Source organism: Stegostoma tigrinum, chromosome 10 (assembly GCF_030684315.1).
Source record: "Stegostoma tigrinum isolate sSteTig4 chromosome 10, sSteTig4.hap1, whole genome shotgun sequence".
Classification (NCBI taxonomy): Eukaryota; Metazoa; Chordata; class Chondrichthyes; order Orectolobiformes; family Stegostomatidae; genus Stegostoma; species Stegostoma tigrinum.
In genome coordinates this window covers 64,974,637-64,997,867 of record NC_081363.1, presented here as the reverse complement: position 1 = coordinate 64,997,867, position 23,231 = coordinate 64,974,637, and the positions used below count along the sequence as shown (strand labels likewise).

General features: G+C 41.3%; 1 protein-coding gene across 4 annotated transcripts in view; it reads left to right on the top strand.

Annotated features, from left to right (window-relative positions):
• The first annotated feature begins 10,462 nt into the window (after positions 1–10,462).
• Positions 10,463–23,231, top strand: part of dph6 (diphthamine biosynthesis 6) — a 295,616-nt gene continuing 282,847 nt past the window's right edge. For all 4 annotated transcript variants that reach the window (XM_048538300.2, XM_048538299.2, XM_048538301.1 and 1 more), the window contains exons 1-2: positions 10,463–10,646; positions 13,008–13,102. In XM_048538300.2, coding sequence (XP_048394257.1) covers positions 10,624–10,646; positions 13,008–13,102 — 118 coding nt within the window. In that variant the 5' untranslated portion in view covers positions 10,463–10,623. The remainder of the gene's footprint in view (positions 10,647–13,007; positions 13,103–23,231) is intronic.

Here is a 23,231-nt window from a genome sequence, read left to right as displayed (position 1 = left end):
CAATTTCTGTTTTTATCATTTTATTTTTAACCTGAATATTGGCAGACTTGCATAACAACTATGAATGATGGTGTGTGTAATTTTTTTTATTTAAAGAAAAGCGGGTTGTTTGGAGGAACGGAATTATACACTTCATGAACTAGTTGCAATGCTACAGTATCGTAATACGATATCTATTTCTACAACAAGTGCCTTTCTGTGTAGTCTGTGAGATCCATTAAACACACATCACTTTGTAACTTGTAGAGCACTTCAAAGCTAATGTGCCTTTTGAGGAGAAAAACCTACAGCTGGTGAACAGGCAAATTGAGGAACCCAGTGAACATATGGAGAGTAAATGAGAGGCTAGGGGAGCAAGCTTGGTGGGGAAGTTGATGACAGCTACAGATTTGTCTTCACATCAAGGTTTATCAAAAACTGTCATTCAAATACAACTTTTTCACATCAAACAGTCAAGTCTGTAACATCTTTTGGTTGATACATTAAACTGAAACCCCGACTGCCTGTTCAGGCATAAGAGAACCTGTGGCACTACTTTAAAGAAGGACGGGGGAGTTATCCATTCTGCCACCTCCAACAGGATGCCCCAACCAAATACGTCTTCCCCTGTCAGCAATCCATACATACCTTCCTCACTTTGACACCCTACTCTACTCCTCTCTCACTCCCAATACCTCTTGGGTCCCCCATGGCCAATTCCTATCCAATCACAGAAGGTGTAACACTTTCCCCATCAACTCCTCCCTCCTCATTGGCCAAGACCCAAAACACACCATTCAGGTAAAGCAACAGCAGGTGCTGGCAAAGCTGAGCAGGTCTGGTAGCATCTGTGAAGAAAAACAAATCAGAGTTAACATTTTGGGTCTGGTGAACTGTCCTCAGAACTGAATGCCTCAGATGCTGCCAAACCTGCGGAGCTTTTCCAGAAATTCTGTGTTTGTTCCTGATTTACAGCATCTGCAGTTGTTTAGTTTGTTTTATACATAAAGCAGTGGTTTACTTTTACTTCTTTCAGTCATTTCTGTTGTATTTGTTGCTCACTTCTCTACATTTTGGGTGCCTGCTTAGCAGAACAGCTCTGCTCTGTCCTTGTGAATGATGCTGACTTTCAAGTTGCATGCAATTTCATTGTACCATCATGCCGCATTCTCACATTTCCATCCTGGGCCTGCTGCAGTGTTCAAATGAAACCCAATGCAAACTGAAGGAATGGCGCTTCATTTTCCGCTGAGACATTTTACAATTTTTAGGATTCATGAGTTTAACCATGTCAGACTATGAACACTGTCCTTTAATTTGATCCTTCATGCATCCACATATGCTCTTTGCATGGGTTTACCTTCAGCAGAACTGACCCATTTTCGGCTAAAAAAACTAATTTCTTCCCTTCTACCATTAAAACATGCCTATTGCTCAGGAGTCCTTTTTATTTGTTTCACTTTTTAATTATTTTTATTTCAAAAATATACCTTATTCATATAAATCTCTTTGTATGCATACATTGTCATAAATGTAGTTTGGTTCTGTACAGTTGCATATCAGGTAAACAAACAAAATGTTAGACTTTAGCTCTTTCCAAAAAAAATCAAAGATCCGTCTTATACACACAAAACTAATTTTACATATATTTGAGACACTGGGAGGGACAATAACTGAACATTTACCTTTCGGCAGGAAGCTTCCCTGCTCCTCTGATGTGGCCTGGCCTGCTGTGTTCCTCGAGCTCCACGGTGTGCTATCTCTGACTCCAGCATCAGCAGTTCTTACTGTCTCTGAGACCTCAGACAGTGGTCTTTCCCAACTGTGCCTTTGCAGCAGCTGCCCCAAGCTTTAGTGCGTCCCTCAGCATGTAGTGCTGGACTTTGGAATGTGCCAGTCTGCATCACTCAGTCGAGGTCCACTCCATATTTTGGAAGACCAACAAGTTTTGGACAGTCTCAAACCCCCAGCAGCTACTCCGTGGGCAGCATGCAGTGGTGCACACTGACCAAGCGAACATGGAGGATCTCACAGACATTGCCTTTCTCGCCACCACTTGCTTCTCTTCCCCCATACTCACCTCCCTCCACCTTTTCTTTGTGTCCATAAAACCATTGCTTTTCCAGCCCCTTTCAGTTCCAAAGAAGAGATATATTAAACTAGAAATGTTCATAATGCTTCTCTCCTAATAGATGCTGCCAGACCTGCTGAATTTCTCCAGCACTTCATGTTTCTGTTTGAGTTTTCCATGATCCTGGCTAAAAATGTATTCTTAATTAACACCACAAAAATGCAGATTATCTGGTCATGATTACATTGCTGTTTGTAAGAGTTTACTGTTGGCTTCGCTGAGAGTTTTTTGGCTGTCTCATTTCCCACATGATAGCAGTGACTATACTTCAAAAGTGCTTTACTGGCTGTAAAATACTTTGAGACACTGATGGTAATGAAAAGCCTGATATAAATGGGAGTCTTTCCTTTTATATTTCCTTCTGTTTGACCCTCAGCAACACCAAAAGGAACGGCTGCCACTGGAACTTGTACTTTCTTCCTGCGTAATTAGCTGAACCACTGAGCTATTGTTTTCTCCTCAACTAAGCATCAGTTAGTGCGTTACATGTACCTGTGAGGGATTCGTTGCTATTAGTGACAATGGATCACTTAACAGGCCACAAAGCATTGATGCCAAGTCGGATGATAAGAGGGGTTACTATAACTCTCCAGAGGAATTGAGTGAACAGAACCTTCCAGAGCATTAAGAAGGGCCAGTAAAGAAACTGGTCAAGAAGCAAAAATCAGCTTCCTGGCAGCAAGATAAACTTCCCGTATTAAATTCTCTGAACTTTTTAGGTAGTCTGGCTTTCCAAACCTTGAATGTCAGGAATCTCATTTTGTATTCATCAGTATGCACGAATGCTCACTGAAAGTGCATCCTTTGTGCTATCTTGTTCGCCCAAAAATGTGTAGAGTTTGTGCATTGTCTTCCTGTCTGCGTGGGTTTCTCTCAATTGTTCCGTTTCCTCCCACAATCCAAAGATGTGCAGGTTAGGTGGATCGGCCATGCTAAATTACCCACAGTGCCCAGGGATGTGTAGGTTAGATGGGTTAGCCATGGGAAATACAGTGTTACAGGATTGGGTGGGGGGATGCTCTTCAGACGGTCAGTGTAGACTCGATATGCCGAATAGCCTCCTTGCACGCTGTAGGAATTCTATGATTCTATGAAAAAGAGGAAGAACATCCAATCACTAAATTATATTTCCAATGGGGTTGAATTCTTCTTCCAAGGTCCTGTGAGTACAAACATTTTCAGGAATTTGGTCTTTCATAACCTCGCCATTTATTTGTGCTATCAGTGCAGTACAAAGGGTGAAGGTTTACCACGTCATGCAGACCAGCTGAAGTCTCAGTCATATACAGTCTGGCTTGTTGTTCTTAAATACTTATGGCATAAGGAGTGAAGCCTGACTGGGTTAAAAAGTCTGTTGAAGTGAGGCAGCCATACTAGCTAATGCTAGAAACCCTGACCAGTGCAGGCAAGCAGCAGTCCAAAGCTCAAATAAAGATGGGTTAAGAATGATGGGGGAATGGAACTGAAAGGATATTGTTGTTGAAAACAATGAAGTGATCCTGGGGACTAAAAGTTGCTGCACTTAGATGCGGAGGATGAATCACTGTAATAATGGCAAGGACGAGGAACAAGGAAAATTGGGAGGCATGTGTTTAGGGTGGAGACAGAGAAAAGAAGCGAGTGAATCAAATTCGGATAAGTCTGGGCATCGGGTGCTGTATAGAAGTGGGATCAGGTGATAGGACAGGACAGGAGATTGTAAAATGACTGGTAGTCACAGGAAGATTGAAGAAGGACAGAGTGGTCACCAGTTTTAGGGGAGGATAGAATATAAAGATAACAAGCAGATGAATCTACAACCAATGTCTCTTTCCTAAATTGTTTTGCAGAAGAAACCTTGTTGAGAATACATAGTACACATGGGAGACCAGAGATCTGAATGTACATATCCCCACACAGAGTAAGCCACCCAAGTGAAGGTATTAAAACAGATACTATTGCACTAGCACTTAACAAGGGTGTTACTGGATGACTAGGGCCACAGTTGCCCATATCTGCCTCTTCCTTCATTCTGGGAGGCAGTGCTGTGCCTGTTGCATTAAATTTCCTAAAAACTATTCCTTCCTAGTTTCAGCTGGGCATATGTGAGCCAAATCCCAATCAGCTGTTCACAACTGCATTCATTGATAGTCTTCATAGGAGAACTGCATAGTTTACACATTTCACATGGACCGGGGCAATCAAGCTGCCCAAACCATGGGTTTTTCGCTATTCAGTACTATTCAATTCCTCCACCATTTCTTTTTTCCACTACTACAACCTCATTTTCCAGTGGTCCAATGTCCAATCTTGCCCCTTGAGATATCTAATATGCCTGGACCACGCAGGAGGAGCACTCCTGTACTCACTAGACGGGGTGTCAAGAATAGTGATTGGTTACTGCATCCTGTACAAACCCAGCTTAACAATGGAGTGAGAACTTAAAAGAGATGGAGATAGAGCAGACACTTCTCCTCTGATGAGGAAGAAGGGACCCTGCTGACCACTTTGTTAACTCGGTTCCATTGACTATGGTGGATATGTAATAGAGATATAGGGCATAAAAGTTTCATCCTACTGGAGGTCGCCTCTGCCTGACTTGTTGGAAGTATCTGGGTCCCCCGAGGGAAAGTACACTCCTTCCCCCAATGGCTCCTCCTTCACCCCTTTATTAAATGGGTTGTTTGGAAGGAGGCCAAGGTCCCTCGACTCTTTCTTATGTATCTGGTGAACTAATGCATCCTTAACTCAATTTATGGAGTGAAGATCTCCATGCATATCCATCTAATGATGACTTGAAAGCCACTGTCAATTGGCATAAAAGATCCATCTGGTTTAATAATGTCCTTTAGGAAAAGAACCTGCCGTCTTGACATGGTCTGGTCAACAGGTGACTCCATCCTCTTATCTATGCTCAAACTGAGCTGCCTTTTGCCCAGTGAAAAGCGGCTGTGACATCATTTCAAGATTGCTCCAGGGTCCTAAAGTATTTCCACAAAATATTCCCTCATTTTTTTTGTATCGTTCATGAACACTGATTAACATTTGTGTAACTTCTTGAATGAGTTACAAATTTATTTATTTTTAAAATGTTTTCCCGTACATTTCTTCTGCTCCTCACCAAGTTTTTGACTGGATAGATCTATGTTAACAAATAGGCCAAGAAAGTCCGTGATATAAGTAGAACTATTTGAGGGAAAGTTGATGATCATTCTTCTTCTCTGCTGGCTGCCATGAAAATGTGTGCTGAAGCATTTTGCATTGCTGTCACTTAAGGAATATATGGAGGAGGCGGGTCATTTCTTCTTTTCCATCATTAATATCTGGATTGGGTGATGGTGTCAATTTTCCAAGAAAAGCATGATACATTTTTTTTCAGAAACAACTGACCCTCACATAGAGAAACTTGTCCTATTGTAGAATGGGCGAGTTCTTCAATGTTCTGTCCCAAGGCATGATCATGCATGCTGGTTTGGAAAAGATTTAGTTTAATACTTGGCATGTTCTTTCGGCTACAGCACATCTTCAAAAAGTGATCTCTTTTCCTTGAATTCATATTGATGTCAGGCTGGAAAGTTTTCACTTTGTTGATGTGGTGTTTTGGATCCACAAGTTACTGCAATATTAGAATGCTTAGGATTGCAGATAAGATGTCTGTCTCATCTGGTCAAATATTCCATCGTGGTTTCAGTAATCAACATGTTCTGTTGAATATTCTGCAATAAATGGAACTTTTGCTGTATAATAATTCTTGAACAATTTTCTAGTCACTTAATCCAGTTTTGTTCAACTACTTGTTTGAGAATTAATTTCTCTTTTGGTTGAAGAAATTTAAAAACTGATTTATGAAAGAGACCACCAAGAATTCATTTGCAAACGCACTCATGTTGTTAACATTGTCTGATTCAGATAGTACATAGAGGTAAATAGGGAAACTATCTGTAGACACTCTTGGGAGTTAGTTTCTACTCTTGAAAAGTGACCTCACCAGTGTCCTACTTGTTCTGGAAGTGAAATATTGATCAAAAGCTGGTAAGAAGTTGTCAATTGTAATTTGTTTCTCATTGATCTGTTGTCTATGTAGCACATGATCTGAAGTTCTATGTAGAAGAGATTTGTGTCAATCAGTTCTGCACTTGATTTGGTATCCAACCTATTGCTGTTTAAAATCTGAAGATTTGTGCTTTCTCATTTGCCAATTTGCTGATCTATCAAATGGATCTGATCTTTTTCTGGTGAAATGCTCAGTACACATGGATTTTCTTGCATCAGTTGATTGTTGTTAGGCACTTGAAGTTCTTGTTTGGTTTCCTAATCCAGATTGTCGTTAGGATTTTGATCCCCTTGTACTTTACTGACTGTCTTGTCCTGTTGTGTTCTTATTTGATCAAATTTATTGAATTTTTTAAAGATTGTTTTAATAAAACTGCAAGTTGTTAAATGTTCTGCTGTCTTCAATGTTAAGGTTTAATTTTCCTTCACTAACTTGGTGTTGTCACACAAATAAATGAAGATATTCCTTTTCCAAGATGGCTGAATTAGTTCTTAAAAAAAACCCGTGGGTATAAATTTCTCAAAATGAGTCAGTCAATAAGTTTTTTTTTTCGACTCTATCAAAGGCGACTGCACCAACGTTGTTTGAACCTACCTTTTCTGCTTTAGTGGTAGTTTTGAACTTGAAACCATGTGATCAGATTAACACACTTTGTCTTTATTTCTGGCTTTTTTAAGCAATTAAAACTTGTTTTTCTCGTTCAAGCTGTTAAAACCTTTACTGTTAGGGCTGGAAATTTTAAATGCCAATGAACAATTTCTATTCCTGACTTTTTCAGTGGATTTAGTTTGTTTACGTCTGCAAGTTTTTGAAACTTGCTTGCTGATTTTGACATTGAACAACTTATTTAGAAATCAGTAATCACTGTCAGAAGTCAGAATTGACTTTTCTTTTAATAAATTTTCTTTTATTTCCTCCAAGATACCAAATGTATTTTGGTTTTCCAGTAATTAGCGCTTTCACGGGTGCTTGATTCAGATTTATCCCCTTGGCTGCTGGTGGGTTTTTAGCGTTCTCACTGCTTCCCCCCACCTGTACTATTAGTTGTAAAAACCTTTTATTCAGAACCACAATAACAAAGTGTGAAGCTGGATGAAGACAGCAGGCCAAGCAACATCTCAGGAGCATAAAAGCTGACGTTTCGGGCCTAGACCCTTCATCAGATGAAGGGTCTAGGCCCGAAACGTCAGCTTTTGTGCTCCTGAGATGCTGCTTGGCCTGCTGTCTTCATCCAGCTTCATATTTTGTTATCTTGGATTCTCCAGCATCTGCAGCTCCCATTATCACTTATTCAGAACCACAGTTGTGTTGGTTTCACTGCAGGAGCTTTCAGATTGAGAGATTTTTGCTCTCTCACAGCTGTTGTTCAACTCTGCAGATTTTCTGCCAGTCTTAAAGCTGTACAAATTTTTTTTTGGAAGAAGCGATTTTTTTTTGTTCCTTCCTTTTCCAAACAATTACGGATCTGTTGCCACAACTGTCTGAGCGGGGTATCCTAGTTTATGCTCAAATCCATAAGTTGGATTCAAGCCAGACAGGTAGAGGAGCAGTTGAGGTCAAGAAATGTCTTCAGGTTTAGGCTTCTTTATAACACTGTCTTATTACATGTTACGATCTGAAATCGCATGACACCAGGTTATAGTCCAGCAGGTTTATTTGAAAACACAGGTTTTTGGAGCCTCGCTCCTTCTTCGGGTCCTCCAAAAGCTTGTGTTTTCAAACAACCCTATTGGACTATAACCTGGTGTTGTGTGGTCTCTGATCTAGACCACCCCAGTCCAACACCAGCACCTCCACATCATGGTTACATATTAAGACTTAAATAGTACAAGACATGATATTCAAAGATATATCAGGTTCTAATCTTATTGATACTTTATTGAAAGACCTGTTATATAAACTCTTACCACCTGTCTGCACGTGTTTCTAACCTTCAGGCCTCTGTCTAGTGTTCTATATGTTTGTCCCATCACTGTAACTTAGAAAGCAGATCTAACATAATCATTTACTTTAAACAATGCGAGTAATAAGATGGCAGCTATCATACTAAGGAGTAATAAATGAAGAGTTTTTGTTATGTTTTAGCTTGTCATAGATAATAGCATTGCTAAAATGTTGAAGCAGGCAATTTGACTCATCCGGTCCTCTCTGAATCTCTGAGGACCATTCCACCCTTACTCCCCACCCTATCTCTGTATTTCCCATGGCCAGTCCTCCTAAACACTAGGTAAATTAGCATGGCCAATCCAACGAACCTGCATATCTTTGGATTATGTGAGTAAACCAGAGCATCCAGAGGAAACTCATGAAGACATGGAGAGACCATGCAAACTCACACAGACAGTCTTCGGAGAGTAGGTGACCAAGTGACAGGGTAGTATTATCAAATATAGCTTTTGTAACCAGCTCAGTTTTATAAACCTGCTCAGATTTATAAATATATCTTATTCCCTTGTGTACTCTGGAAGGTTAATTGAGTGGCATTGTCATTTTAACTACGTCACTACGTGCTACACTGTTATTAGTTGGAGGCTGTAAACATATTGTTCCCCACTGGGAGATCATAGCACTGTTGTCTGAACAGTTTAAGATAGGAATACCTTGATTAGCAGATGTGCTGGCATATGTGATTGGTGCAATTCTTTGAGCGCTGTCCACATTATCTTCACTCTTGTCCAGGTAAAAATCAATGCCCAGAGTAATGAACATAATGGAAGTGAAGCAGTTTGGTTGCTAGACATTGGAGATGATTACAACAGGGGAGGCACTGGAAAATTAGGTGCTGTGTTCATCCAGCTCTACACCTTGTTATCTCAGCATCTCCAGCATCTGCAGTTCCTGCTATTTCTGAAACAATTTTAACCTCAACTGTGAAGCTTCTTCTAAGGATGCCCATTTCTGAAGAAGGGTCTAGGCCTGAAATGTCAGCTTTCCTGCTCCTCTGATGCTGCTTGACCTGCTGTGTTCATCCAGCTCTACACCTTGTTATCTCACCTATTTAGCAAAGTCAAGGTTTAACCACCCAAGCACCAGCATATCATCAGATTAATAAATTAGATGACAGACCTCCATGCTTCAGGTTTTCTAGCGACTGTAACAAGCTGGACTGTCACTGATACACTGGTGTCCATTTTTTAAGTTTAGTAAAAATCCAAGCACTTGGATTTCAAGTGTTGGCTGGGTTTTTAAATAGATTTTCAAAAGTCACAATTGGGACACATTGAACAGTGACAGAATGACAGATTCCATGATGAGTGACATATTGGTTGACCAGTGCCATGAGTCTGCAAGGACAGTTAATGTGACAGGTCATGTTGTGATGTCTCCAGGAGTATATCCAACAAGCGTTGATACCTCTGTCTTGTAGGACTCTTAAGATAAGACCTCATTAATGACGCCTGTGAGCACAAAAAGCTGTTAACAATTCCCAAATATCAAGCTAGCTGTGGCGGACGTACGGGTCTCAGGTTTTGCGATGTAACGTGTGAGGTGCAAGGGTGAATTTTAGTACGTACTTTCATCCCAGACCCAGTTTATAAATTTGACAAAAAGGATAAATGTGAAAAGTGGGACATTTGAACTAGTTACAAGGAGTTTTCTGGAATGTTCCAAAATTTGGTGATCTTGTACACAAGGGTGGCAGCTCTTCTGATGTACTGGTAGTGTCCCTACCTCTAGGACAATAGACTTGGATTCAAGTGCTACCTGTCCTAATTATGTGTACCATCACTTTTGAACAGGTTGACTAAAATATCTATAGGATGCACAATTGGATCTTTCGAGATAAATGCCAATAAGCCACTATTTATAAGTTATATTATAGATACTGGTCTTAAACGTCACATGTAATAGTAAATGTAATATTGCCACTCTATTACTGATTACTTTCCAATTTTATTTCCCTTTTGCTTTTTTTTTGGTTTGGCCAAAATGAAATCGATGATATTCCCCTTTAAGTAGATAGTCGGCTACTTCCTTGCCCGCATCTCTAGCTCGTCGGATTAAAAAAGCTGCACCGATAAATGTCTTGGCCCGTGCGTCCCCGCTGCTGGTTCTTTTCCGGCTCGGAGAGTTGGCGGCGGGTTTGCCGGAGCCGCCGGGAGAAATCGGTGGAGTTAATTTCGATCAGGCGGCGTCGGGGCACCAGACAATCGGGGTCCTGGGGCTGAGGACCGGGTCCGCGTGTCCCCAAAAATAACACGAATAGAGAGAGAGAGAGAAAAGGAGGACGGGAAAGAGGGGAAAAGATACAGAAACAAAAAAAAGTGGCGGGGGTGGGGGGGGGGGGGTTGTTGGAGATAAAGATATAGAGAGAGAGTTATAAAGAGGAAGGGGAGAGAGTAGTACATAAGAGAGGAGAAGTGGGTAGATAGAGAGGGACATACAGGGAGCCTGAAAGGTCCTGGATCAGACACTCCAGCAGTGCTTTAACTTCTGACTGATCTTGAAAGTCCCGCATGATCCACCCCCTCTGAACAAAATGAAAGTAGTTGCTTTGATCAGGTAAATTAACATCTCTGAAACAGAAATGGCTGTTCATCAGAATCAAGTTGCTGTTGCCTCACGTTCCTGTTTTGTGGAATTACCCATCTAGATAATCAACCATTGCCAGATCTGGCTGGATCACGTCAAGCACTGTTGGGCTCAACTGGCCTGTGTCAAAATCACTCACTGTTCCAAAATTTACACCTGGATTGCAGTCCTTTGTCCCAGTTGTTCTCTTTAACAAGTGTAAATGAACTAGTGAGCTTCTTGCTCAGGAACTTGAGATCACCTGTTTTGTATTGCTTAAACATAACCGGTGTCTTTTCGTGCTCCTCTGGTCTTCCCTCTTGGCCTTGTGAAGCTCGTTTTGTCCATGACAGCTACCTCTCTTTTGATCCCAATCCCTTGAAACCTGCTGTTCACTCAGCCTCTGCTCTTAGCCTTCATGTGAGCCAATTATTGCAATCATAATACTGTTCTCAAGCAGCGTTTGTGCCTTTTTAGAATCACTGTCACCACATCATGATCATCATCATGTCTCAACCCAGTTTCAGTTGTTGTGAAGCACCACTCCATTTCTAATTTGTCTATCCACATCTTCTTGAAGATTTTTCTTCCTTTCCGGCCCCTGTCCACCTTTCCCATAGCTCCATGCTGAGTATCCAATAAAGTTTCTTCTTTTGGCACTGGACTGATGCAGCCCTAACTAAAATTAAAATTGGCATTGTCTGTAGTGGATTATTACTTCTTATATGTCTTGTTGACACTTGCCATGTAGTTGACTGTAATTTCTGCTTCCAACTCCTTGCTGTCCAGTTCATTGGAATTATCTTCCTGTGGTTCCACTTTTACTAATTCTGTTACATTCAGACCATTACTAATGATGAGTTCTGTTCCTAGATTAGTACCACAACCTCAAGAGCCCATCAAGAAATTGACTTATCCACTTCTTCATACAACTGCGTGACTTCATAGCAGACATTGAATCAGTTTCCACGTGTTCAAATAATTCCACCCCTCTAATTTATGCATTGTCAAACTGCACACATCTGGTTGTCAATGAGGTTTAGTTTTGTCCATTTAAACATTGAGAAGATGGAAGTCTTTGGCCCATGTCATAAACTATTCCTTTGCCACCAGTTCCAACCCATTCACTAATCACTGCCTTGGGTTTGATTTTTTTGTAACCTTGGTATCCATTTTGATCCTTAGATGAGCTTACAAACCTGCATGTTGTTCATCACAAAGACTGCATACTTTCACCTGTACCATAATTACAACCTGTGCTTAAGCCCATGTGTTTTTGAAATCTTCCCCAAACAAGGTTGTTGAAATCTTACTTATGGCTATAGCACTTTCAGTTGACAATTCCAACCATCTTGTTACTGTCTTGAGCATCATCCTCCATAAACCTACAATCATGAGTGGTGACGCTGCCCCTCCCTACTGCTTTCCTCATCAGTGCTTGTTGATGACTGTTGGTTCCCAGTCTTTCTCATGTTCAAATTTAAAACACCAATTCTAATGTTTGACTGTCGCCGCAGTCTCCCCCTTTCTATCTCTCTGGCCCTAAATGTTTTTAAAATTTTGTCTTCCTACAGTTGTGCCCCTTTATGCAACCTGGAAATTCCTTTACTCCATGAATGGCCAGTGTTTTTTTCTGTTTAAACTCTGGAGTCCCTTTTCCAAATGATTCTACATCCTTTAAAAAGCTATTTCAAATCAGTCACTGTTAGTAACCCCTCTTAATACTGCCTTTGGCCTTGTATTGATTTTGATCACTTGACAGTTTACTAAGGGCATTGAAATTAAAAAAAACCCATCAAAGGCACTGTATAAATGCTAATTGCACATACTGACATTTGTATTAGTGTATAAGCATTTGACAAGAAATTAAGATGATGTCATGGAAGTTTTTTAAAATCTGAGCTGAGGTTTGGCATGGTGGTTCAGTGGTTAGCACTGCTCTCTTATACCACCAGGGACCCCAGATCAATTCCGGCCTTGGGTGACTGTCTGTATGGAGATTGCACATTCTCCCGTTGTCTGCATGGGTTTCCTCCAGGTGCTCTGGTTTATTCCCATAGTCCAAAGATGTGCAAGTTAGGATGATTGGCTAAATTGCCTATAGTGGCCAGGAATATGTCAGCTAGCTGGATTAGCCATGCAAATTGCAGGGTTATGGGGGTGGTGAAACTTGGTGGGACGCTCTTCAGAGTGGTAGTGTGGACTTGTTGCGTTCGATGACCTGTTTCCACACTGCAGGGATTCTATGAAATACTTCATTTATATATTTGAATGTGTAGAGATGATGGTAATGAAGTGGCCTATGGCCTTTTCTTTACTGAAAATAAATGGATTTTAATTATCTTTTTGCAGTGGTGGAAAGGACAGCTGTTACAATATGATGCAGTGCGTAGCAGCTGGACATGAAGTGGTGGCATTAGCTAACCTAAGACCTGCTCCACACAAAGGTAAACCTTTCCTATCAATACAAATTTGCCGTTTTCTCCCCCATGTTGCCTGTAGTTTCTAGCTTGCCGTAGAAGGTCAGTGTATACTACACAGACAGCAAATGGACTGGAGTATTTAAATCCATTGCAAGGTGCTTTATGATGTCTTTCGTGGATTAAGCTTAAAAATGTAGACTGCAGGTGGTGTGCATTGCTGACAAATACAATCACTCTGCTTGAAGTGGAATTTTTAACGCAGTGCTCTATCCCAATATTCCGAGATCCTAATGCCCATGTCCACACCATCATCTTGTATTCACAGCCTGGAACTCTGTTGTTATTCATCGCTCTACACACATACTTCAAATTGTTCTTAGCTGGTTTATTACTGCTGTGGTCTGTCTTATCCATAAAAAGCAAGACAAATCTGTTATGACCAATTACTACTCTGTCAGCTCCTTTCAGTTAGAGGCAAAGCAGTAGGAAGACTCATAAATAACATATCAAATAGTACTTCCCCAGCCATATCGATGCTTATTATGGATTCTGTCAGCAGCACTTACCTTATCCCAGCCTTAGTCTAAACAATAACTTGCACATGTACTATGTCTTGACTCAAGAGAAAAGTACATAAAAAGAAAAAAAAGGCAGAAATAATATTGCTAAACATTCAGTGTTATCAGGATAGATAACCAAAAGTTTGAAGATTTAGTCAAACAGGTACATATTAAAATGCATCCTGGGGAGGTGAGGAGGGAGAAACTTCTGGCGCTTTGGGCCAAGGCAAGCAAAACCATGGTCTCCAATGGAATTAAAGGAATACAGAGATCTTTAAACCTTCTAGCCCTGCAGCAGATTACTTAGCTAGGATGGCGCTGAACATAAAAGCTTTGGAAACAAGATGAGAAATTTAAAATGATGGAATTGTCAGACTGGAAGTCATTATAGTTTAGCAAGCACAGGGCCAATGAGTGAACAAGGCTTAATGAATCGGAAAGGTTTGGAGGGATCCAGGCCAGGTCCAGGCAGGTGAGACTAGTTTGGTTTGGGATAATGGTCAGCATGGACTTGTTGGACCAAAGGGTCTGTTCCATACTGTATGACTCTATGACTCGATAGGAATCCTTGCATTTTAGAAACGGATAACTGTTTGGCTGTGCACAAGGTTATGCACATTGGAAGATGGACTGATTGGAATGAAGGGTCTGTTTCTATGCTGTATGAGTCTACGTGAAGCCTGTCTGGGATAGCGATAGAATAGTTAAGCCTGGAATGAACAAAGATAAGGATGAGAGTTTCCGCTGCAGATGAGCTGATATAGGGTGGGAGTCATAATTACTGTGATGGCACCGAACTAGGCCAGTTGGCCCGTCAGGTCCACACTGGCCATTTGCAGTGTAATCCAGTTAACCGTCTCCTCCCCATCACAATTTTATAGAGTTGGAAGTAGGCACTCTTAATGGCTTTGTAGTCTGAAGTTTAACTTGATGTCAGACATATGTTTGTGAATGGTCTGGCTCAGATTTAGACAGTTGCTAGGTAGACTGATGTTCAGGGAATGAGTTTGTCATGGAGATCCAATACATCGGTTTCATTCTTCTCAATACACTGTATTTAGTTTGAGGAAACGTTTACTTATTCAGGCAAGTAGTTTTACAAATCAAAGGTGGTGAAGGAATGAAGCGTGGTGGGGGGAGGCAATGGCCTAGTGGTATTAATGTTAGAGTGTTAATCCAGAGACCTAGATAACATTCTGGGGAAACAAGGCGTAGAGCTGGATGAACACAGCAGGCCAAGCAGCATCAGAGGAGCAGGAAGGCTGACGTTTCGGGCCTAGACCCTGCTTCTGAAATGGGACCTCTCACATTCTGTGGACCCGGGTTCAGATCTTGCCATGGCAGATGGTGGAATTTCAATTCTTTAAATGCCTGGAATTAAAAATTTAAAGATGATCATGAATCCCACGTTGATTGTCAGAAAAACCATTTGGTTCACTAATATCCTTTAGGGTAGGAAACTGCCCATCTTTACTTGGTCAGGCCTACATGTGACTCCAGACCCATAGCAATGCAGTTGACTCTTAACTGCCCTCTGGGCAATTAGGGATGGGCAATGAATGCTGCCTAGCCAGCGACATCCTTATCCCACGAATGAATAAAGAAACAAAAAACTAAGTCTGTTGTTGTCGATGTGAAACCAGGGAGTTCCATTAAAAGGCAGCAAGCAAATGAGAAATAGAAGGGGGCTGAGGATAGATCCACCTGATTGATCAGGTGTCACAGTATGGAAATGGAATGAAGTTATAGGGAGGATATTGTTAAGCTTCAGAGGATTCAGAAAAGATTTACCAGAATGTTTCCGGGTCTGGAAAGTTTGAGTTATAAAGAAAGGCTGGAACTTTTTTTCACTGGAGTGTAGCAGGTTGAGAGGCGACAGTGAGTGGTATATGTAGAGGTAATGGTAGTTGTTTTTTCCCAAGGATGGGGGATTTCAAGATTAGGGGCACATTTTTAAGGTGAGAGGAGAGAGATTTAAAAGAGAGAAGAGGGGCAAACCTTTTACAAGAGGGTGGTTCGCGTTTGGAATGATCTTCCTGAGGAAGTCATGAATTTTCGTACAATTACAACAATTAAAAGATGTTTGGATCAGTTCGTGAATAGGAAAGGTTTGGTGGGACACAGGCCAGGACCAGGCAGGTGAGACTAGTTTAGTTTGGGATTATGGTTAGCATGGACTGGTTTGACCAAAGGGTCTGTTTCTATGCTGTATGATTCTGTGACCCTATAAGAATTATTGCAGGTGATTCTCCAGCTGTGATTTAATAAATCAGCCAAGTCTAATTCTTTCTCAGCCTGTTGAAGACAGTTTTAGCTAACTGGAAGTCAGAGGAGAAGGGTTGGAGCTGGGTGATGTGTTCCACTGTGTAGAAACACTAAGTGGGACATGGACTGACTGTAAACGGTAAATTATCACAGAGACTGTAATTGTGACTTTCGAGGCCATTTCAAAAGTGTACCAATTGCTTTGCAAGTGCTTTCTTCATCATTAAGTATCATTCTCATTAACGAGCAACGTCTCCATTTCAATACTTTGAGCAATCATACTGTACTTGTCAAATGAACTGCATCCTCCTTTCAGGCAGTATAACTTAGTTTCCTTTAAATGGTTTCTTGTGAATTGCCCTGATGAATGCAAGATAAAAATTTTTAATAAAGTGTATTTTACAGCAAAACTCAAAGTCTGTGTTACCAAGGAACTATAAAAATCAAATAAGAATGTCAGAGCGTACTTCATTGTTCCTATCATGGAAGTCAGAGTATTTTAAAAGGAGAGCTTAAGGATAATTTTTTGGGGGGAAAATAAACATTATGTTCCATTTTTAAATATGTTTTTTGTTATAATGTTCCATTTTTGTTTATTTACATTGAAACAATGAGATACAGAAACATCGTTGGAGCTACTTGAGCTTGTACGCGTTTAGAAGTGAATTATTGTTGGTAATAGTGTGGGCTACGTTAGGTACCTCTTCATGTTAATTCAATTACCTTAGTCAGGAGCAGGAAGTGCTGCCTGAATTTTATCTGTAGTGGCCAGAAAAGCACTGTTTAATAAAGTACAAGCATTAAAAACACAAGGAAATCCAGCATCGGCAGTTCCCATTATCTCAGGAAATTAAATAGGTGGTCCAAAGCATTAGCCTACTGTCCTTTCACTTCAGTTTAGATACGATAGAAGTCTCTTTCTGCTGATCATTAGTTTCTGTATTAAATTATTTTCAGCAAACTCACATCAGTTCACAGTGAAATACAGTAAAGAAAGCCTTGTATTTATACAACACCTCATCACATTTCAAAGCACTTTACTGAATTGTAATTGAAGTGCAATAACTTATGTAGATAAACTTGACAGCTAATTTGAGGAAATTCCATCAACAACAATGTCATGAATGACCAGTTAATCTCTTTTGTGTGGCGTTGATTAAGGGCTATTCTTTAAGTAGTATAAAAATTGCATTAGCTATTCTGTATTTGGAACTTTTCCTGATTACTGAACTGGAAAACCACTCGCGTTTATGTGCTCACAGTCTGGCGTGGACCTTGAATTCACGATATTTTGACAGTCTGGCGTGGACCTTGAATTCACAATATTTTGACTCAACAGACGTAGTCATATAGTATGGAAACAAACCCTTTGGTCCAACCAGTCCATGCTCAACATAATCCCAAACTAAACTAGTCCCACCTGCCTTCTCCTATCCCATATCTGTCCAAATATTTCCTATTCAAGTACTGAGCCAAATGTCAGCATAGTTTAGACTCCTTTCTAAGTATGGATTCAAACAGGTTGTAAATGAAACAAATAGGTACTTTATTTTATTTACTTATGCTTTATTTGCGTTGCATGTTTGAAGATTAAACTGGATGCAATGCTGGAAGTCTCCTCTTCCCATCCTTGCCTTAATGAGTTTCCAAATTTAAGACTTTTTAAAAGCAGTGTATTTTATAAATTTTTTTTAAAGGAATTTGTTGGATAGTGTTCATGTTGCCAAAACAATAACCGAGGCTTGGATTATTAATCCGTTAGATGTGAGTTCAAGTTCTGCTATGGCAGGTTGGGAATTTGGATGGAGTTTTTTGTTTAAAAATGTGACTATTGAGTTACAAACACAACCTATTTAATATTCTTCAGGGAAGGGAATGCGCCGTTCATCTGTGTGTCTCTTCCAACACCTAGTAAACCACACAGGTGTCACAAAATAGCAAGATAGTCATGATTGTTGGACGTCAATCATCTCAGTTCCAGGACATCTCTGCAGGAGTTCCTCAGGGTAGTATCCTTGGCCCAGACATTTTCAGCTGCTCCATCAATAGGTCAGAGTGTGAATGTTCACTGGTGGTCACACAATGACCAGCACCATTTGCAACTTTTCAGATACTGAAGCAGTCCATATACAAATGCAGCAATATCTGGATAACATCCCAGGCTCGGCAGACAATTGGCAAGTAACATTCGTGCTGTGACTATCACCAATGAGAGACAATCTAACCACCGCCTCTTGACATTCACCGGTGTTACCATCATTGAATCCGCACTATCAACATCCTGAGAGTCATCGTTGACCAGAAACTCATTCACCTGGACTCTCCATGTAAAAACAAGAGCAGGTCAGAAACTAGGAATACTCCAGTGTGTAACTCACCTCCTGACTCTTTGCAGCCTGTCCACCCTCTAAAAGGCACAAACATCCTACTTTCCTGGATGAGTGCAGCCCCAACAACAGTCAAGAAACTTGACACCATACAGGACAAAGCAGCCCTCTTGATTGGCACTACATTCACAAGCATCCATTCACTCCACCACCGACACTTAATTGTTGCAGTGTGTACTGCCTACATGATACACTGCGGAAATTTATCAAAGATCCTCAGATGGCGCCTTCCAAATCCATGACGACTTATATCTAGAAGGATAAGGGTAGCAGACATATGGAAACACCACCACCTTCAAGTTGCTCTCCAAGCCACTCACCATCTGACTTGGAAATATATGGCTGCTTCTTCACTATCCCTGGGTCAAAATCCCGGAATTTCCTCTGTAATGGTGTTGTGGGCCAACCTACAGGTGGTGCACTGCAGCAGTTCAAGAAGGCAGCTCATCACTACCTTCTCATGGGCAAGAAATGCTGGCCAGCTACTGATGTCCACATCCCACAAATGAATTAATTTTTAAAAAAAACTGCCACAAAGAATACCACAGGCACTCTTTGGTTTATGAAGGCAGCCTACCAACATCTCCTCCTCAGGGTACCTAAATGAAGATAAAATCACTTTAGTCTGACAGGACCATTAGGAGTAGAGACAGCTGGTGGTGTTTTAATTTGACGGTCACCATGCCTTAAGCAAGGGCAAGGACAGTCCTTCATGGTAACCTCAGCCAGTGTGGGAATTGAACCCACATTGTTGACAATATTCTGCTCACAAACCAGCACACAGCCATCTGAGCCAGCCAAATGCCAGAGAGTCACTGGAAGAGCATTGACTGGAGTTGTATGTTGGAATCAGGCAAAATTCCTGATACAGTAGACTCCAATGATTTGTTCAATAAGTTAAATTTTCCTATGTGCAATTTCTCTATAACTGCAACTGTCTGAAAGAGCTCAAAATAAGTCAGAGAATTTGGATGGTTGTAACTCATTTAACCTTAATAGTTACCAAGAAACAAATAGAGTATTAAATATTTGAATATTCCATTTCCTTTAACATTCCATTAACCTTCTTTATCATCTGCTGAATTTGTATACTAGCTTTTTTGTGATTTACGCATGGGGAAGCCAAAATTCCTTCCTGCTGTAGCTTCCTGCCCTTTTTTTCTGTTTAAATAATATTCAGCACCTCTATTCTTCCTACCAGAGTGCACAATTTTATATTTTTCCGCATTATATTCCTTTTGCCACTTCTTGTTCACTTGCTTAACCTGTCTGTATTTCTCTGCAGGTTCTTTGTGTCACCTTCGCTACTTGCCTTCCCACCTATTTTTATTTTATCTGTAAACTTGGCTATTGTATATTCATTTTCCTCATCTAATATATATCGTAAATAATTGTGGCTGTAGTACTGATCCCTTTCGCACTCCACCACTTTCAAGTTGTCATCTTAAAAATATTTCTTCATTCCGCTCTCTGTCTTCTGTTAGTATACCACAAACACCATAGGCTGTTATTCTTATTGAGTATTAACTAAATATATTCTGGAAATCCAAAAATATTTCAGTTGCTGCTTCCCCTTTATCTACCTGTTTGTTACTTCCACCAATTATCAAATGATTGCCAATGACACAGATAGTACAGGATTAAATTACAATTAGAACAAGAAGATGGAGCAGATTAACCTTGAAGTCTGAAGGAGTTTTCACTCTGTGCTCCTCTTTCCACTCTTCAGTTGTTTCTCATCAGCCTGATGGGCACAGTCCTTCAGCATAGCTAGTTGTTAGTTCCATTTTTCCTACTGTTATGACCAAGATGGGACCTTGCACCCCATCTGTTTGGCACCCCTTCCCACTTGGCATCTGACCCATCTGGTACTCTATCTCTACTCATTTGGCATCGTACCTCTGTCATGCTATCTGCTCCACACCTGGCATGCTCTTAACTGGCCAACAGGCACTCAACCCTCCCCAAATCACACATTATATTTCAGAGTATGGAAGCGACTGATATGAAAGGGAGCCTGGTTTTCTAATTGTGCTTAAATGCAGTGCCGAAAGTACATGTGTGCGGTGGACAAGACCACCTTCAAAAGTCACCGAATGCCAAAGAAAATTTATTTTTGGGACACCTGATAAAACAAAGATTCTCCCCTCCCATAAATAAAAAGGCTGGAAATGGACGTAAGCTACTTCTCCAATCACAGACTGTTCATGTATGAACCAAGCACCAACTTGTTAGCAGTTAGCCAGCAGTCAGGAAGGTAATTGTTGACTTTGTAGCGTCAGGTTTGTTTTTCAGAGACCCTCACGGACTTGATGCAAGAGCAAGACACTGACCTGGTTACAAAAACTCAATCCTTTATTATTAAGCAAGTGCAAGCTGCGGAGGATTGCTGTACGCAACCCACCACAGAGGGCTGAGTATCGTGAGCGATTCTCCCCAAACAGGGGACAGTCCCTGCTTTCATACCCTTGGAATTAGCAGATACATAAAACAAGTACTACATCTGAGAACAGGATACAGTTTTGATTGTCACGAAGTGTATGATAGCGACAGGATGCGATTTCAAGTGGTGACAACTGCCTGGCTTGATCAAAGGTCACTGACCTGACCATCTCAGCAGAAACAGGGAGAGGCAGCAGTTTGGGTAGAGCCATAAAGATTACAGAGCTTAATTCTTTTTGCGTTTACAGTTTCACACCCAATCCTATTTGGGCAGGAAGTTGAGACAGTGTTCACATATCCCTGTTTGAGGAGATAAGGAGCATAAAAATTCATGGGATGTTAACCTATTAACATCTCATTCTCTCTTTTTATCATTCCATGATAACCTATATCAGGGCCCAGAAGGGAGCTACTGGTCTGTCAGTAATAATTCTGCAACAAGACTTCAGGTATAACAGGAACACGCAGCAAACAATTACGACAATCAGTGAGACAACTGACCCATGCAGTAGGTATAAGCCCCAAGAACCACCCAGAAACCATCCCAGCCATCCTTCCCCAGGTCTGGGTCCTTCTCTGTACTGGTCCAGCTGACCTTGTATGGCTTGGATAGCTTCAGTAATATTATAGGATTCATTGGTAACTTGGGTAATGCAATTACCCCTATAATCGTACATACTCCTTGTTGAGCTGAAGTTCGGCTAATCCTCGATTTACTGTTTCCAGCGCCAACATCATGCTACCATAAGTCCACTGTATGCCTGAAGTCACATTTACCGGTTCTGATTCCGAACAGGGACAGTTCAGTAGCCCTCCTTTAGTTGTACAAGTTCATTTTACATACTCTTGGGGCCAGGAAGCATAATGGGGATGGTTGGTGATGTTTACTAAGGCATATACACAACAACTTCCAGTACCATTAAAACAAGTTGGCCCCCTTCCTTCCCACACTTAGGTTTAGTACCTATACAATTGGAGGGATCGTTAACGATCAATTCCACACATTGACCCTGCACACCCCTCCTCCAAGTTCCTCCCCTTTGCAAGGATCACCAGAATAATCTACTTCGTAGAGTTGGTGAGGATTCCATCCTGGGGTTGCTACAAGTAAAGCTTCTACAGACTGTGCTAGCGGATAACACACTGTTCGATCCCCATGCAGTTGGATACGTGCCTTATAAAAAAAATTGTCCTCCAACCCTCTTACAGTTGGGACAATACGTAGTCCGATGATTAATTTCAAGATGGTGAGGGAACCCATTGTTTACAGTCACTTAGGTGGATCCAGTGATTCTGCCCTTTGACTTGCAGCGCAGTTGGAATCTGAAGAAGCATTTGAAATGTCCCTTTCCACCTTGGTCCAAGCTTGGGACGATCCCAATCTCGAATGAGCATGCAATCTCCTATCTGCAGCCACAAAGAACAATTCTGATCCTTAAGGTCCTGGTCTGATATCTGCAAAGGTGGTCCGAAGGCACACTTTACTTGTGAGTGGAGAAACTGCAGAGACAACGTTAGCTGCTGGAAGTACTTTTGCATTTCCTTACCCATGACATTCGAGGCTGTTTGGGTGGCTGGGCTGGTATTGGCATCCCAGGGTCTCCTACTGGGTTGGCTATAGACTGTCTCTGGTGCCGTGAGTCCAGTAGTGGAGTGGGGTATTATTCTCATGTGATACAGAGCTAGCGGCAAAACCTTTAACGAGTTAAGGCTGGTTTCAGATGTTAGCTTAGTCAGTTTAGCTTTGAGAGTTCGTTCGCACTTTGCACTATCCCCGCCGCCTGGGGGTGGTGGCACAGTGGAATTGTTGTTGGATGTGTAACACATCGCACAATTAATCTTTCGTACAAAATGGGGGCCATTATCTGAACAAATTTGTCGAGGCAATCCAAACCTTGGCATTACTTCAGTTAATAACAGCTTTACCACCGTCGAGGTTTTGTTATTTGTCATTGGGAAAGCCTCTATCCATCTACTGAATACATTTACAATCACAAGACAATATTTATAGCAATGTACATGTGGTAATTCAATAAAATCTAGCTGAACACATTCAAACAGTCCACCTGGCAAGGGTGTTCGTTTTGGTGAGCATCTCACTCCCTGAGCAACATTGTTTTGTTGGCATGTCAAACATGATGTTGTATGAGACTGGGCTGCCTCAGCCAGCCAGGGGTGCCACCAGGTACGGAGCATGATACCACCCATTCCCTCCTTACCAACGCGGGTATCAGAATGAAGACAATCAATGAGCAAAGGCAACAAAGCGTCAGGGATACACACTTGGCCGATTGGAGTAACCGAAAGGCCTGATGATGCAGAATGCGAACATCCATGCGCCTTCCAAATATCCTTTTTAGATGCGGGGGCATCCCCCTGCCAGCGCTGAACAGTGACAATATCTGTCATTCCCGTCGTGTTCAAAGCCTGCAAGCGATTTATCGCCTGCTTGCTCTTAGGGGGCATAATAAAATTTGGCAGCCTGATCAGCCTGAGCAT